This window comes from Rhinolophus sinicus, chromosome 2 (assembly GCF_057876585.1).
Source record: "Rhinolophus sinicus isolate RSI-liver-muscle chromosome 2, RSI-T2T, whole genome shotgun sequence".
NCBI lineage: Eukaryota > Metazoa > Chordata > Mammalia > Chiroptera > Rhinolophidae > Rhinolophus > Rhinolophus sinicus.
The window spans coordinates 48,121,000-48,137,644 of record NC_142502.1 but is presented as its reverse complement, the minus strand read 5'-3'; the positions used below and the strand labels follow the sequence as shown (position 1 = coordinate 48,137,644).

The window sequence follows — 16,645 nt, the reverse complement described above, 5'->3', positions numbered from 1 at the left end:
ACGTATCTGGCATTTGGCACATTGCTACCTTTCATTCATACGCTTGTTTCCCAAGCTATTCTGTAGGGCTTCGAGGACAGAGACCTCAGATTACGCCCAGCACTGGGCATATTACCCTGAATTCAGCAGATACCTCATCAGTGTTTCTTGACTTTAAAAATCATCTAAGCCAGCATTATGTATATCCTACAGTTGAGGCAACAATTGCTATTACCCCAAACGAGGAAATGATCTGGTTATTTGAAAGATTACATTGAAGTTTTTTCCAGTAACGAAAAGCCTGAAATTAATTTCTAATTCTGAGAATGCTGGATTTAAGAGGATGCCAAATATAATGGCTGCTTAAGGATCCAATGGCTGGACACATCTCCGACCACATTACTGGCAGTTCATCACTTCCCCATAATTCTTGATCCAAAGCAGCCGCCTTCCTCCGAATAAAGAAGCAAAATTCATTCCTTCAAATAAAGCAGCATTGCTTCTCAGCAACGCTTGGCAGAAGAGGGAGTGGTTCTGCACTAGCAGCGTCAGTTCCTTATGTTGCCACTTGATGGCGCCCCCAAGTGCAAAAACGCAACGAGCAAGCCCAGCCAAAAGCTACATACCACCAGTCAGCTTGTAAAGAAGCCCTGGGGACACATCATTCCCTGGTCCTGCAAATTCCATGTTTTGTGCAGGTTCAACCAGGCCCGGTACTTTTCTTCAAACAAAGAAAGTTCCACAAAGGGACAGCAGGCAAAATAAATTTTCAAGCCAGCACTAAGTCGGTTGGTCCTCTACAGTTTGAAGTCCTGTGGTTGAACTAACTATACTTGTTGTACTCTTCAAAGCACTTGCAGTACAAAGGGAAAACACTGCTGCGCTTACCCCCAGCGGCCCTTTACTTTTGTGCTATACAGTGGGAATACTTTCTACCCAGTTGCTATTCAAATCTCACTGAAGTAGAAGCCAATTTGTTATAGTAAAGAAAGGTGTGCTGTGTTGCTTATTTGTTTATACAGAGCAAAAATACTCTATTTGTAAAAAGCACTATAATTGAAAATTGCCAAGATTTTTCATTGCATTCCTCTCTTACTTCCTAAGTCCACATATAGAGCTTTTTTTGAAGTCAGTGAGAATTGCACTGTGGAAGATATATAAAATATGGGGGAAAGTATAATTATTACACTGCTTATATATCCTTAAACCCTAAACTCTTAAGTTTATGTCATTTCTGCCCAATCTCTGAATTCTCCCTAAAACACATAAGGTATAAAGCAAAGTTGGCTTTCTTTTCTATGACTGAGTCACTTTCTATTTAGCATTTGGGCACCTAACTCCTCTATAATCCTATTTTTCAATATTACAATCTTATGAGGCATCAACACCATAATTACCTTACCAAAAAAAAAAAAAAAAGAAAGAAACACAACAAAATAGGAAGCGATCCAGAGTAGGGAATCATCTTTCAAATTTCTATATTCTGGCTTAGCCCCAGAAATCTCTGAATGCCAGGGCTGGTGTGGACACCTGGGCTCTAGGCCCAACTCTCCCACCAACTGACTCTAGGCCTCAAATTCATTACCTATGAAACGATGATCATGATGGTACACTCTAGGAGTCAATGAAAGAGAATTGGCATTTTCAGTCTAATTTAAGCTTACATTGAGTCTCGACACCTTTCTCACGCAGAAGTAAATGGCCTTCATGATTCCCCCCAGAACACATACTGGGGGGGGGGGGGGCGGGGGAACAGCCACAGCACAGGTAGAGTGCCCTTTTTTACGTCCTAATGGCTCAGAAACAAAGGTGATTTAAACATGGCTAAATCTTCCACCAGTGGAAACAACTGGTCTTTAAAAAATAAGGATGATGCTGAGTTTGATGAGTGGCCGGAAGAGAAGCCAGACCCCAAAGAGCTCTGAGCAGCCCCATTGCTGACGGCCTAGTTACCATCACACCCCGGGAGGAGCCGCAGCTGCCCCCCCCACCACGCCCCCCCTCCGGGTAACCAGGAGCCACGAGGATGAGACCCAGCCTGCCCCCCACCCCCACCCCAGCAGCACTACAGACACCAAACCCGGCACCACCTGCAGTGGCGCAGGGAGCAGCGGGGGCGCAGCCTTACGTCACCAGCACCTGCCAAGGGGGGGACAAGATCATTGCAAGGAAGGTTTTGGGAGCAGTAAAATGGTTCAATAAGAAACGGATATGGTTCCTTCAACAGGAATGACACCAAGGAAGATGGATTTGCACACCAGGCTGCCATAAACAGTAACCCCAGGAAGTGCCTTCGCAGTGTAGGAGATGGAGACTGTGGAGTTTGATGTTGTGGAAGGAGAAAAGGGTGCGGAGGCGGCAAATGGCACAGGCCCTGGTGGAGTTCCAGCGCAAGGAAGTAAACCATGACAGACGCTATGCACGTCGCAAGAGTCCTCCACGCAATTACCAGAATAGTGACAGTGGGGGAAAGAATGAGGGGTCGGAGAGCGCTCCCGAAGGCGAGGCCCAACAGCCGGGGCCCTACCGCAGGCCACGGTTCCCACCTTACTACACGCGGAGGCCCTATGGACGTGGACCACCGTATTCCAACCCTGCTGTGCACGAAGAGATGGCGGGTGCTGACAACCGGAAGCAGGAGAACAAGGTAGACCGGTGAGACGGAATACCCAGGGCCAAAAAAGTGTACAAACATGACTTATATTCATCTTTTGTTATCAGTATATATTGAGTATTATAATTTTAATAGTTTTTTCCTTTCTTAAAATGTGAGTACATTTTTTTGGCACCCTCTGTATATATTGGGAGTATAGATCACGATTCTGCAGGGGCCTTCCTCACCAAAGACAGCCTAGAGAGGATGGCAATGGAGATAAGGAAAATCAAGGAAATGAGAGGCGAGGTCAGCAGCCACCTCAACATTGGTACAACCGTAACTTCAACTACCAATGCAGACACCCAGAAAACCCTAAACAGCAAGATGGCAGCGACAAAAGCAGCGATCCATCAGCTGAATTAATCCGCTCCAGAAGCTGAGCAGGGTGGGGCTGAGCAAATGCCCGCTTACCATCTCTACCATCATGTAGTGTAGTCACCCAACAAGAAGAAATGACTATGAAATTCCAGCAATAAGAAATGAACAAAAGATTGGAGCTAAAAACCTTAAGTGCTTGCTTTCTGCCCATTTACCAGATACTGGAACTATCTGCATTATCTATGCAGCATGGGTTTTTTATTATTTTTACCTAAAGATGTCTCTTTTTGGTAATGACAAATGTGTTTTTTAATTTAAAAAGAGAAAAAGCCTGTTTTTTTCCTCAATACACCTTTAAAGGCTTTTAAATTGTTTCACATCTGGTCAAGCTGAGATTTTTAAGAACTTCATTTTTAATTTGTAATAAAAGTTTACAACTTGATTTTTTTCAAAAAAGTCAACAAACTGCAAGCACCTATTAATAAAGGTCTTAAATTTTTAAAAAAATTATGCTGAAAATGTATAATCTCAATCTTCAGTTTCACACACAACTTTTAAATCGTTGCGGGAAATGGATGAAAGATAGCAAAGTGTATCACAATATGCTAAGTTTACTCCCTAAAGTGAGTGAGAAACTTAATCTGAGTAAGTGTAATACAGCTACAAATCAACCAAACATGACCGAGACAGCGTGGATTTGTGTGTCCCCTTCTTTTAAGCCTCAGTAATTCATGTAGACATTCCCCAATTTACAGAAGAGTTCATGTGTGAATTAGTTGTTTAGAACTTTTAAACACATTTTCCCATGAAAACAAAGCTATTTATACGTCTTGGCAAGGTGCCCAGGGTAGCTTTTTAAAAAGGTTTAGTTAATCCATAAAGGACGAAGAACCTCCTACACAGTATAGCAATGGTTCTGTGGGAAATGTATTCAGAATTTCAACCCCGGGTACTGGGAACACATCTCCCCAAATGGGGATAGGCAGTGGGAACCATCCCAAGTCACTGGTTCCTTCAATCTGATATAGAACAGAGGGAAGGAAGAAAGAGGGACAGATCATTTATTATGGTAATAATAGGATGGATGGGAGAGCAGTTGTGTGGTCAGAGAAGGATTTACCATGGAGCTGATGCGGTTCAGGACATGCTACCTCAAAATATGGCACCTTGGCATATTGAATATTTTAAGCTGAAGGCGTTTGAGAAATGGCCTATGGAGGACACTCTGACCTTCTCCCCTGAAGCTAGTCATAAAAAATCCTCACGTGAGAGGTGTCCTCCCTATGAGGAAGCGTCCTTACCTCCAAGATGGAAAGTCACAGAGAGGAAGTAGAACAAGGCGGCCTTGTTTCCCCAGTTTACTTACACTTCGCTCATACCCTTTGTCCTATCACATTTTTTCACAACTCGGCACTCTTCATCAAATGTCACATACAAACACACAGGTTTACTTCTTCAGGTCTTCATTTCCTATGAAGGTTCCTATGTCACATAAAACTTGTAAGAAATCACTGTCCTTTTCTCTTCTTGTCATTTGTTACAGGGGCACGAGCCAAGAATTTTGAAGAGTGGAGGAGCCACTCTTCAAAAGCCTACACAGCCAATAAAGCTTAAGCTTCGGGCCCCTCCCTTATACAAGGCCCAGGGAGGGGCCCCAGCAATATATTTGGGTGGATATATGTCTTTGTAAAATTTTTAAAGTAGAATATGCTATGAAGGGTAGCAGGCTATGCCACCCAAAAATATATCATTTTGGCATAAGGATTATTTTGAGCTGAAGGTAACTGAAAAGAAGTAGATATAAGAAAGCTCTCTGCATTCCCCCAATTTCCCTAAAAGCAGGATGTAAATTTACCTCTTCCTCTCTCTACTAGGAAGGACAAAGTTTAATTTAATCCCTGGAGATAACTTTAGACCCTTATTAACAGAGAAGATACCAACGTAATTCTGCATAACAAATTTATTCTTGCTTTTCCTGGTAACCTCTCCACAACCGGACTTCCCCAAGAGTTTTTCTCTTTTGTGTTGTTAGCTGAAGCTGGTATTTTAGTCTGAATTCTAAGCTACTTCAAGTTACTCATTTTTCCCCAGGTACCTCTCATGTATACATAAGGTACATACGTTAATAAACGTCCATTTGTTTTTCTCTTGTTAATGTCTTTTATTAGAGGTCTCAGCAGAGAACTCAGAAGCGTAGAGGGAAAATTATTTTTCCTACCTACTAACCACAAGCAGTTAAAACTGCTGTCTCTTTCCACTCCTACACTCCATTACACCTCCCCTCTTGTCAGGTGACACTAGATATGGCTGAAAGAAAGTAGATTTAAAGATACATTTGCTTTGGGTTTAGTGGGAAATACTGATGTGGTTCATAGTAATTTCTGAATAGAGTTCAATTATTACAGGCTGTCCTGGTTTAAAAATGTGGAAGAGGTTCAGAACAGGGCTCCCCAGGATGTGCCACGTTAGCATGTGGATTGAGCTGAAGGGGATCCACATCCTGTGGGCTCACGGAAATTTTCACCTCTCCTTTAAAGAATTTAAATTAGGGAATTCGCTCAAAATGAGTTATCACCAGAAATCACTTTTATGACCTATATGTAGGGCAGGGCAAACTTCTAATTACTGAACATTTGCTATTCTTATCATCCTGTGAATGACCTTGCTTCGCTCTGAAGCCCCAGGTGCCTTACCTCATCCCTTAGTTCAGAATGTCATGCGAGGTCTGACAATTAAGTTTGCGACCTCATCCTAGATAAAGTGCTACATACCCCATTGCTGAATATCGAAGTACTCCCCTTGGGAAGCTACGCACTGATGCCAGCGCCGAGTCTACCCTTCAAAGCAATTTTGGAACTCTTCCTGGAATGGCCATCAGAGCTGTCGTCATATTACCCTGGATGTCCTGAATGTCATCAAAATGTCTTCGTTTCAATATTTCCTTTATCTTTGGGTAAAGAAAAAAGTCATCGGGGGCCATATCAGGCGAGTAGTGTTACAATACAGTTATTTGTTTACTGGCTAAAAACCCCCTCACAGACAGTGTCGTGTGAGCTGGTGCATTGTCGTGATGCAAGAGCCATGAATTGTTGGTGAAAAGTGCAGGTCGTTTTCATCTAACTTTTTCACGCAGCCTTTTCAGCACTTCCAAGTAGTAAACTTGGTTAACTGTTTGTCCAGTTGGTACAAATTCATAATGAATAATCCCTCTGATATCAAAAAAGTTAGCAACATCGTTGCAACAAGTTTGTGAACTTAATTATCAGGCTTCATATATACCTCATTTTCCCTTTCTGTCTCTGAACCTCTCATGTATGTGGGGTTCTCATATGTATAATAATTAAATTTAGTTATTTTCTCATGTTAATCTGTCTCATGGCAATTTGATGATTAGATCAGCCAGAAGAACCTAGAAGGGTAGAGGAAAGTTTCTTCCTCCCCCACAAAGCCTTCCAGGAATATTTCTACTCCCCACCAATATGTCCCCACCAATATGACCCCACCAATATATTGCTGGGGCCCCTCTCAGGGCCTTGTATAAATGAGGGGTCTGAAGCTTAAGCTTCATTGACTCTGCAGGGAAGGAAAAATATCTTTTTCTGCTACGCTGAAGTTCTTGGCTGTGGCCCCTGTAACAAATGACAACACAATAAGGCATCATGAAATATTACTATGATAAGATTGAGCATCATAGTAGCTGGCACTGGATTCTGAGAGTAATGAAGGAGAAACACGGTTAAACAAGGTTTGAGATGTACAGAACCTGAAGTGAGTCTGTAGAAAATTCTTCCAGTTAAAAGACATGATTAAAAACTTACCATAAACTACTGATAAAGTTAATTTGTATTTCAGGACCCACAAAATGGATGCTGCCCCAGTGATTCAGCCCACATCACAAATCTAAACCTAAGTCAGCCTGCACTTATGGGAAATGCCTCACTGTCGAGGAAACTTAACACCAATCACAATCCTCCAACTTGGCTTTGGCTAGCTTACCTTACCCGAGAAAGCAGGACCCGCTAGCCTTGTAAGGAAATCCCCAACCTCCTGGCCAATCATGCCCTCTTTCCATGTTGCCTCTTCTAACACTCTGTACAGCTCCCTCAGGACCACGGCTGGTAGGCCCCAAATGCAGGGATTGTTTTCCCTTAAATACAGGACATCAAATTGGTTACTAAACTGTGTTATTTTGGTTATCTGACACCACTATAGGGAAGACATCAATAACAAACTAAATAATGAGGGTTGTCAATGAAATGCAAAGGTATTTTATTTTAGGCTCATTCACTGCATTAGAAAACTTCAAATGCCTTGCAATCTTATAGCTCATATAAGTAAAGAAATTCTAAGACATTTTTCCCAAATTTGACAACAATCCTAAATTTTACATGACATTAATAATAATGAGTTATACGGGGGAACGGGAAGGAGCAGGGTTTGGTAACAATTATCAGGTTTTGACTTAAGGTGAATCACAGTTAACTGACATCGGAAATCCAGAGGAAGAGTCAGAGTGGTAGTCAGTAAGTCTTGTTTTGCACAAACTGAATTTCACATACAAAGGGTATATGTAACTGGAACTCAGTAGAGAGGTTTGGAGTTAGAATCATAAATCTGCAAGTTACCAAAACCTAAACAGAAGCTGGGAACAGAGAAGATAACCCTGGGAGGCAGAGAGGAATGATGGCCTCTGAAAAGAGCAACAGCTAAAGGGCTATAGGAAGAAGAGGAGCCTTTAAAAATGACAAAAACTGGTCAAAAAGGCAAGAAGAAAACTAAAGGGGTCTGGTGTCCCCGAAACCATAGAAAAAAGTGAGTATTGAGGAAGTGGTCAGTGGTGTTCGATACTTCAGGGAGGTCAAATTATAAGAACTGAAAAGTATCATAGGGTTGGCAACTTAGTCAGCTATGACCAGGGTGAGAACAGCTGCACTTGAACGGCAAGGCGGGAGGCTCATTACAGGGCACTGAAGAGTAAACGACTTCTCAAGTCCACAAGACAGTTATCCTGGTCACCTAGCAAACTAAGTGGGGAGACACAATTTGCCAGGAAAGAGCTTCCTACGAATTCCTTTAACTGTGCCTCCTGGAGCTCCAGGAAAAATCGGTGCAGGAGTGAAGACCACACTCATATGCATCACAGCAGCCAGGCCAGGCCCTCCACCCTCTCCTCTTCCCGACCCCACAATTTCTTCAAGCAAGTTAAACTACAGGGGTTTCTTTCTCCTTCCCCATACAACCTAGTCAAGTGCAAATGAAAACCAAAGGCCACAGGGGTGATGGGGGTGAGAGGAGAAACAGGTGGGCCGTGGGTGAAGGACAGGCAGGTGATGGCGTCTGAAAGAAGGAAGCTGTTGTAATGACCAACATAAGCACAGAGGGGGAGCGGGGCTAAATCCAAGGTTTTTCAATTTGAGCTTATTTCTATAAACAGAATTAATCAGACACCGAATTTACCCTTACATGACAAAATATTACTGTCATAAAGCCTAATCTCAAAAAAGAAATGATGAAGCATTCCTAAATTCACTGCATTGACTTTCAAATATACTCAATTTAAAAGTGAAATTTATTTTGTGGAGGAGGAATGGTTCAATTTCTAACACTTTCTATTATTTCTGTGTAACAGAATAAAGTACAACTTTCCCAGCAAGAGATGAATTTTAGGCAGAACACAAAATAGTCAAGGTGGACCATTATACTACTAATAAAGCAGATCGGACTGTTGTAAAAATATCTGGTGTAACCACTTTTTTAAAAATTTCTATTCATCTTGAGAGCCCTAAGTTATCTACATGTTCCTACTGAATAAATTATGAAGAAACTATGGCTGGGCAGGTAAGACTGGCATCATTTCATCTCACATTTCCTAGTAGTGATACCCAAGTATGGGCAAAAATGACACATTATATGACATCAATATTAAATTATCCCCTTGGTTCGCTGATGCTTAGTTGTTGCAGAAATATGATTATATAACAAAAAAGGAAAAGGTAAACACTATCGAAACTTTACAAAGCTTTGTCTTAATTTCAAAAAGCTGTTTGTCATTTAAAAAATCCTATAAAATCTTCCAAGGTGCTGATAGGTGTTTCTGTCATTTTTTGTTAATTAACTGATTAGAAAAACATACTGTTAGTCCTTGATAACAACACTGATCTGCTTTGTGAAGACTAAAGAATACCTTAATGCCAATAGCTAACAGAAAACGAATAATTACTGCTTAGAGAAGCCAAAATATGCTCCACCAATCACATTAAATAGTCAAATTGAAAAAAAGCCACTTTGGACACTGGAAGCTCTGAGTTTATATAAAATAAAATCCTACTATAATAGTCATTTCTTCATGTAAAAGTATTTTTACAGTACATCTCTTAAAAATGTATTTAAAGGTACATCTCTCATGGGATCCTCACAAATAAGGAGTTGGAGAGGGAGGCCATTATCACCACCCCTGTGGTAATTTCGTAAAAGGACACTTCCTAGAGCAGCAGAGGCCCAAGCTCTCACTGCTACTTGGAACAAGGGCATCCTACAGTCACCAGGTACGTGGGAATGAGCCAGGAGTCTCTGAAGTGAACTAGTGAGGCTCTTTACAATGGATTTCACTCCAGTTTGGTTAACATGTGGCTAACTCAATAACAGACCCAACTCAACATAACATATACCTTATAAGGTATAAAACTTTCCATTTCTCAAAGCTCTCCTAACAACCTACACTATACAAAGAGACCATAAAGAGCATGCATGTAGTCACCTGATTAGTTAGTAGCAGAGTGGAGAATAGAAACAGGGCTGTACTACCCCAGTTCCAAGCCATCATTGCTCAAACATAAGATAACACAATACCAAAGAATTACCCAAAGAATTACCCAAAACGTCAACAATAAAATGGGGGCACACATCTGTGTAGCTCAGAAGAGACAGCTAGATCTGTTTCTAAATTGTTTTCTTCAGGGTACTAAAAAAACAGTATGCCTAGAGAACCATGAACTGGCAAAAGGAACGACAGCTCTCTAACCATAGTGCACATACAGTCACGCAGGCATAGAAAGTCCAATGTTTTTAAGGAAAAACGAAACAACAAAGCATCAATGTCAATGTAGAATGTACAATAATAATAAAGGTCTAAAAATCCTGAATAAGAGTTTTGCAGTTATTAACTAAGACAAACCATTAGAAAAATCTATGTGATCAAACTAATAAATTAAATTGTTTAAATTAAAAACAGTGTTTGACCAAAATGGCAACCTCAAGAAAGACAAGCCCCAAAGTTCAAAAAATAAACAGAGCTGACCTTTAGAATACATGTTTGCCTTGAATTCTATGCTAAAGGGTAGCGCCTCATTAGATGAATAGCCTTCACACTGCTTTCAGAAATACAGCTATTAAGCTTTCATTAAATTCAATGCACTGTAAATCAACACATTAAACGTAAAGTGCAATGTTTCATTACAGCAGGAGTATGGAATGACACAGACTTTAGTTTTTACCTGCACAATCCTTAGCAATCAAAAAACTAAGCTATTTTAATTTATTAAAATTTGACCTATAGCTCTCTCCTCCATCACAATCATGAAATGGTTCTTAGTACCTAGTTTTCTCACCAAAAAATAAAATCATCAGTTTTCCCTATGATGCCAACTTATTATCTCATCGCTAATAATGGTGGTCTCCATTTACTGAGCACCCCCCATGTGCCACAGCCTGTGCCCCGAGCTTTACTTGTATCTCATTTAACCCTTAAAACAAAACTCACAGAAGTGACTGAGAAAGCAGCAGAGTCCCGGTATGAATGCAAGAGCATCTAAGACATTTCTACTCAGTGTTGTTTCCAACTCAACCGAGCATACATTCAAGGCCTTGAAGCACCAGAACTGACCGAAAGGATACCACGCATTGAGCCTAAGAGAACTCAAGAATATTCTGCAGTGTTCTGCAGTTCCTTAATGTCTGATTTTCATAGAAATCTGCAAGTATGAGAGCAACTCCTAGGAGAGGTCGGGGAAAAACACATGCACCTTGACATCATTCTTTAGAAACTAGATGGGGCAATTCTTAACCTTTTTAGGAATCTGATAAAAGCAATGGATCTTCTTCCCAGAGATTTACTATAAAATTTTGCCTTATTTTAGAAGGTTTACACTTCCAAAGTCCATCTACACATTTCAATTTTTAAACTCCTATTTGATTGGACTAAGAATCAACAGAATGAGGTTAAGAAAGTGCAAACTGACACAAACAGAGTTCTCTGGAAATGTTTAAATGTTACTACAATTCTGCTCATGTAAATGATCCTGGTTTTAATGCTTCTGAAAAATCTACAGCACAGACCTTACAGAAGGAAAGAAGGGAGATTTAGGTGCCACCATTGATGCTTACCGTTTTCCTGTGCAATTTTTATCATTCAGGCCGCCAACCTTGTTTATGGCAGACCAGGCTGTGAGAGCCACATATGGCAAAGAGGCAGCTTGAGTATGAGTGAGTGATTTGGGCTTGTGAGAGACCTAGATTTGAAGACAACAGTCAGAAGGAAACAATGACTTGCAAACCTAAGAACACAATTAACTGCATTCACCTTTATACGAATCCAACTATTTTCATAGATAAGTCTGTAACATTACGCCAAGTTCAGTACGTCTTATATACCCTACTTGAAGGTTATCCCTATGGAACACTCTCCAAATGACTCAACCTGTTCCTGGGGCCAGAGGTTCATGATGTTATAAACCTCTGATATGGCACATATGCCACATTATCAGACATAGCTGCTAATTCTTCATAAAAAGATCACATTCAGTAATCCCATTAGTCCTGACTATACCCAGAAATAAATCCAAATAAACCTCGAGCTCTTATAAACACATTCTAATTTGTTTCTGAAGTCAGCTGTTTCCTTTACTCCCATTCACTGGAAGGTAATCTTTCCAGACTTTCTCTAATCTCAGTAATACCCCTCCTTCCCTTCCTGCCCTCCCTCTATAACCAATTTCCTCAATGTTAACCCCTTTCTCTCTATTCAAATTGTCAGGCCTCCTGACTGTATTTGATTAGACTCCTGTTTTTAAAGTTATTTGAAACAGCTTGATACTTCCATGCTTCTGTTTATAATTAATCGGTACGCTCCATTTGGTACATTTGGTCTCCACTATTTACACTGTGTAAAACCAAGAAACACAGCAGGGTTTCCAGATCTCACTCCAAATTCCTGCTTCACAAGACAAAGATGCTACTTTGGCAGGCGGTGTTATTAAATGACATCAAATACTTTTCTAATCTTTCAAAAATTCCTATTCCCTATCTTAGCTCTTTCAAAACTACCCATTAAACATGAATCCAATCTTAAAAACAACTAATCATTTCAGAGATATTTGTCAGTCTTCGTTCATACTTTCTAATGGCATTTCAGCACAGAACTGGTAAGTTACCTCATTCCCACTGACTACAACAAACTCTGAGAGAGTGCCTTGTTTCCAGGGAGGAACTGCAGCCCAGACCTGAAACACACAACTTCATTAGAAACAGATCTTTTTTATCCAAAGCTAAACATGAAGGCATTCCCCAATACATACCCCACCCTATGAAAAAAGCGCAAGTAAGCAATACGCCAAGCAAAAGGGTTATTTTCACATGCTATAAATATATTACTTACTATGATTCTGGATTTATCAAGTCAAGCCACACTGGAAGCAGAAGCCAGTAAATCCTGCTCTATTTACACTACATACTTAGAGTACCAGTCTCGGGGGCTTGAATCCTGGCTCTGCCACTTATTAGCTATGGGACCTCTTTATAGCTTCCTCATCTATAAACTGGGCCTAATGAACTTACTTCATAGGGGTTAAATGAGTTATTTTATGAAAAGCAACCAGAACAGTGTTAGCTATTATTATGAGCTCACTTTCATTTCTTGATATGGAAATTCAAACTGACAAGTGACAGGTAATTATACCAAACTTTAGCTATTTTAAAACCACCTAGCCCATACAGTAGAAATTGTCATTTAAAGACTCTTTCAAGAAAAAAAAATTACAGTCCCAATCATACATATTTTAGAATACTGCAAGTCTTAAGCACTAGATTTAGGAAGCTTGAGTATAGTCAAGCTATTGAACAGAACCAAGAACAACAGAACCAAGAAAATGAGGGTTCCAGCCAAAGCTTAGTATATTTGTTGGAAAGAAGAAAAAAGGTCAACGATATGGAATATACTTCCAAAAGAAGCAGAATGAAATTTGCGTATTTCGAAAAGGAATAGCAGCGTTTCATAACTCACCTCATCTCCAGGCTTAAAGTACCTCACATCAAGTCCACACTCCATCACCACACCAGAGACATCCCGACCCAGAGTCAGGGGAAATTCTTCTCCTTTGGTTTTAATGTGTAAAGGATCACGTTTCATATTTAAAGCTGCAGCTCCATAACCACCTATAAAATACAATACATCTCTTTCTTCCAAAGGAATGGAACGATTGCAAAACTACTCCAGGGTCAAAGCTGATAGGCCAGGTACAAGTCTACATCCTCAAGATGTACATTATAAAGTAATAAACCTTATAATTTTCTTACCATCACACAGGAAAGTAAAGAAACAATGAGCATTGTTCCTTTCAAAGACAATTACTTAGAAAATTATAATTACTTGTTAAACTAAAGCTACTGTTGCTCCAAATGTTTAATTTCCAATTTTGAAACTGTCTTCAGACCTTTCACTATTTTCTGTCTTAGGAAAAAAGTTTTACTTTGTTCTTTAAAGATAGTTTCTTTATTAATTTACTCATTCAGAAACTTTTTAAACAACTAAGTCATTTGGTGCCCAGTCTGGTGAAGAAGACAAATGTTAAAGTTGTTTGAAGTTAAAAAATAAGGCCTGGAGATAGCACTTGACACTGACACTGTCTATAAATAATGGTCGCCACCTCCCAAAAAAATGTTTCTAGACCATCTTTAGATTAAGTGCAGAATCCCCAGTGGAAAAAAAAACACACCATTTGACTACATCTGTTTTGATATGTTAAGTCAGGTTGATTGCTTCATTATACATACCCTTTTATTTTTAAGAATATTTAAATATCAGCTAAGTGAAGCTGAAAACATTCTTCCCACAATTGTTTTTTGGCTCAGATAAACTGGCTCCTCTATCTACAATAATCCCAAGTAGTTTATTACAATTTCAACATATAAAATGGCTTTTCAAAGACACGAAAGTATCTGTAATTGTCTCTTCTGCTTGACATCTGTCCGAAGAGAACATTTCTGCTATTTGAGGTTCTGCAAGCTAAGCACCCTGCCTACCTTTCCAGTATCATGTACGACTTATGCTCCAGAATCACTGAACCACTCCGTAAGTCTCCCCTTCCCCCACAGCCACTTTCAGGGGCAGTACAACTTTACAGCTTGAGGATGAGGAGAAACTAGCAAAGGAGCCTGAGGAGGCTTGGCCAGTGAGGAGGTGTCCAGAAAGCCAAGCAGAGAGGTTCATTTAAAGAAGTGGAATGCTGCTCACAGGGAAGACAGTTTTTCAAATAAGGTCAAAAGCTGCCAACAGGCTTTAAACAAACAAACAAAAACACCCACAAACGAAAGACTGGATCCAAAAACAGAGGTCGTGGGTGACTGACAGGATCAGTTGCTGTGGCAGAATAATAAAGAATGGGAAGAAATTGGAGACTGTGAGAACATTCAACTCTGTCAAATAGTTTTGCTATAAAGGGGAAGAGAGACATGCAGCGGTGGCTGGAGGCGAACAACTGAGACGGAAGTCTACTGCGGAGTATTTCTTTTTTCCTCTTTAAGAAAGAAGAAATAACAGCAAGACTGTATGCTAATGGCAGTGATCCAGTAGAAAGGAAAACAATAAAGATGCAGAAGAGAATTGCTGAAACAACGCTCCCGAGTAGGTGAGAGGGGATGGAATCTAGAACAGTGGAGGAGTGGCCTGAGATGGGAACAACGACAGTTAATCCATCTGAGAACAGGTAGAAGACAGGGAGAGATGCTGGCAGGTGGGTAGCTTGCAGAAGTTGTTTTTCTAATAAAAAATCAAGAGACATGGGAGAAAGTGTTTGAAAGTTGGGATAGTCCCATGAAAATCTCAGCTGTTGGCCATCATGCCAATATTACACATCTGCCATCTGGCTAGTTAGGGGTGCGCTCTATCAGGGGAAAAAGTCATGTTTTACTTATCCTGTCTTACATTCCTTTGCCACCACTAAAACAATTAAACAATTATTCACTGAAATTCTTACATGGTTTGAGCAACAGAAGTGGACAATTAGCCATGTCACATTTTAGCTGCTATTTCAGAGCTGCAAAAAGGTTTCAGTCCTCTCTGAGGTGCAGCGCCTGCAGGGCAAGATTGTTTCAAGTTTTCTTGGTCACCCTGATGTGCTAATGCACCATCTGAGTAGCCGTGGCTCACTGGTACGAGCTAAACTAGCCCCAAATCCAGACTGCAGCTGGTAGTAACTGGTAGTAGCACCTAGGAGCTTCATTCTATTGTTAGAGGCAGCCAGTGTGACTGATTCAGTGTTGGAACGATTTGGAAATCATAAATTTGCCATCAGTTTCAAACACTTTAATCCCATCTAAAGAAATCAAACTGTTGGTATAACAATGTTGGCTATATATATTTTAATTAATTTCTTTAGCCATTTATATGATTTATGGTTTTATGTCCAACAATAATGGCCATCTCCACGAAAACAGCCTACCTTCATCTTTCAAAATAAAGAGATACTGTCCTTGCTTTCTTGTCAGGGGAAATATCTGCTTCCTACAGTTTACAATCTTCTACTCATTATTTTTTTCCCTCAAGCTACTATTTCATGTATCATATGCAACAACAATCGCACATTCTCCAAAAAGAATCCATGATAAGGAAATAAAGAGGATAACTTACAAATATTATTACCCAGTCAAGTCATGAAAAACTAAGATGTCTCAAGAATACACGTACTATATATAAAAGTAAAATGTGCTACAATATTTTATTATTAAACAGCTGCAAAGAAAGTCCAGATCCAGCCATTCTACTGAAATTAAAATGTACACAATACAAATTACAGCAGCATTCAAAGAAATAAAAAGTTAACAGATCTAAATGAAGACAAAATGTAAAAACCATTCATGGATAAAATATCACTAATTTTAGTTTGTAATCTTAAATTAGAATGAAAATGTAAAATGACATAAAATAATGACTGCATGACAACTACAAGTATATTAAGTACTGAAACAGGTAGTAGTTGACAGAGCATAGGATCTACCTGCAAAGAGTTTATCCTCAAAGGAGATGAAAAAACACACTGATCACTGGGTATAAGCCAACTACTTAAAGACTAACTTACCCTGTAAAATCTAAATTATCTTCATGCCCAATGTAAATGGAATAAAACAACATGCCCAACTAGTAGTAGCAATTATTACTTCATAGAAAAAATAAAAAAATAAAATATAAATACAGTGAGTCCTCACTTAATATCGTGGATACATTCTACAACTTTAAGTGTAATGATGTATGGAGTATAATAAAACCAATTGTAACCATAGGCTACTTGATATAAACAAGAGTTAAGTTCCTTGTGCATCTCATCAACCAGTGTTGAATGAAACAATGGTATTTGAGGACAAGCTGTACATATATATGTTGATTTCATGAGGCATTCATAGTAAATCATTTCAATTTTTTCT

General features: G+C 39.7%; 1 protein-coding gene and 1 pseudogene across 7 annotated transcripts in view; one reads left to right on the top strand and one right to left on the bottom strand.

Moving 5' to 3' along the window:
- The window catches only part of RTN4IP1 (reticulon 4 interacting protein 1), a 148,210-nt gene that overhangs the window by 128,754 nt on the left and 2,811 nt on the right, over nucleotides 1–16,645 (bottom strand). For all 7 annotated transcript variants that reach the window (XR_016020212.1, XM_088795530.1, XM_019734976.3 and 4 more), the window contains exons 2-4: nucleotides 13,230–13,381; nucleotides 12,382–12,450; nucleotides 11,336–11,460 (exon numbers count right to left, since the gene is read on the bottom strand). Coding sequence is in view for 6 of the 7 variants with exons in the window: in XM_088795530.1 (XP_088651656.1) it covers nucleotides 11,336–11,460; nucleotides 12,382–12,450; nucleotides 13,230–13,381 (346 nt within the window). In the remaining variant the exon portion in view is untranslated. The remainder of the gene's footprint in view (nucleotides 1–11,335; nucleotides 11,461–12,381; nucleotides 12,451–13,229; nucleotides 13,382–16,645) is intronic.
- On the top strand, nucleotides 1,927–2,676 carry LOC148758777 (Y-box-binding protein 1 pseudogene; annotated as a pseudogene).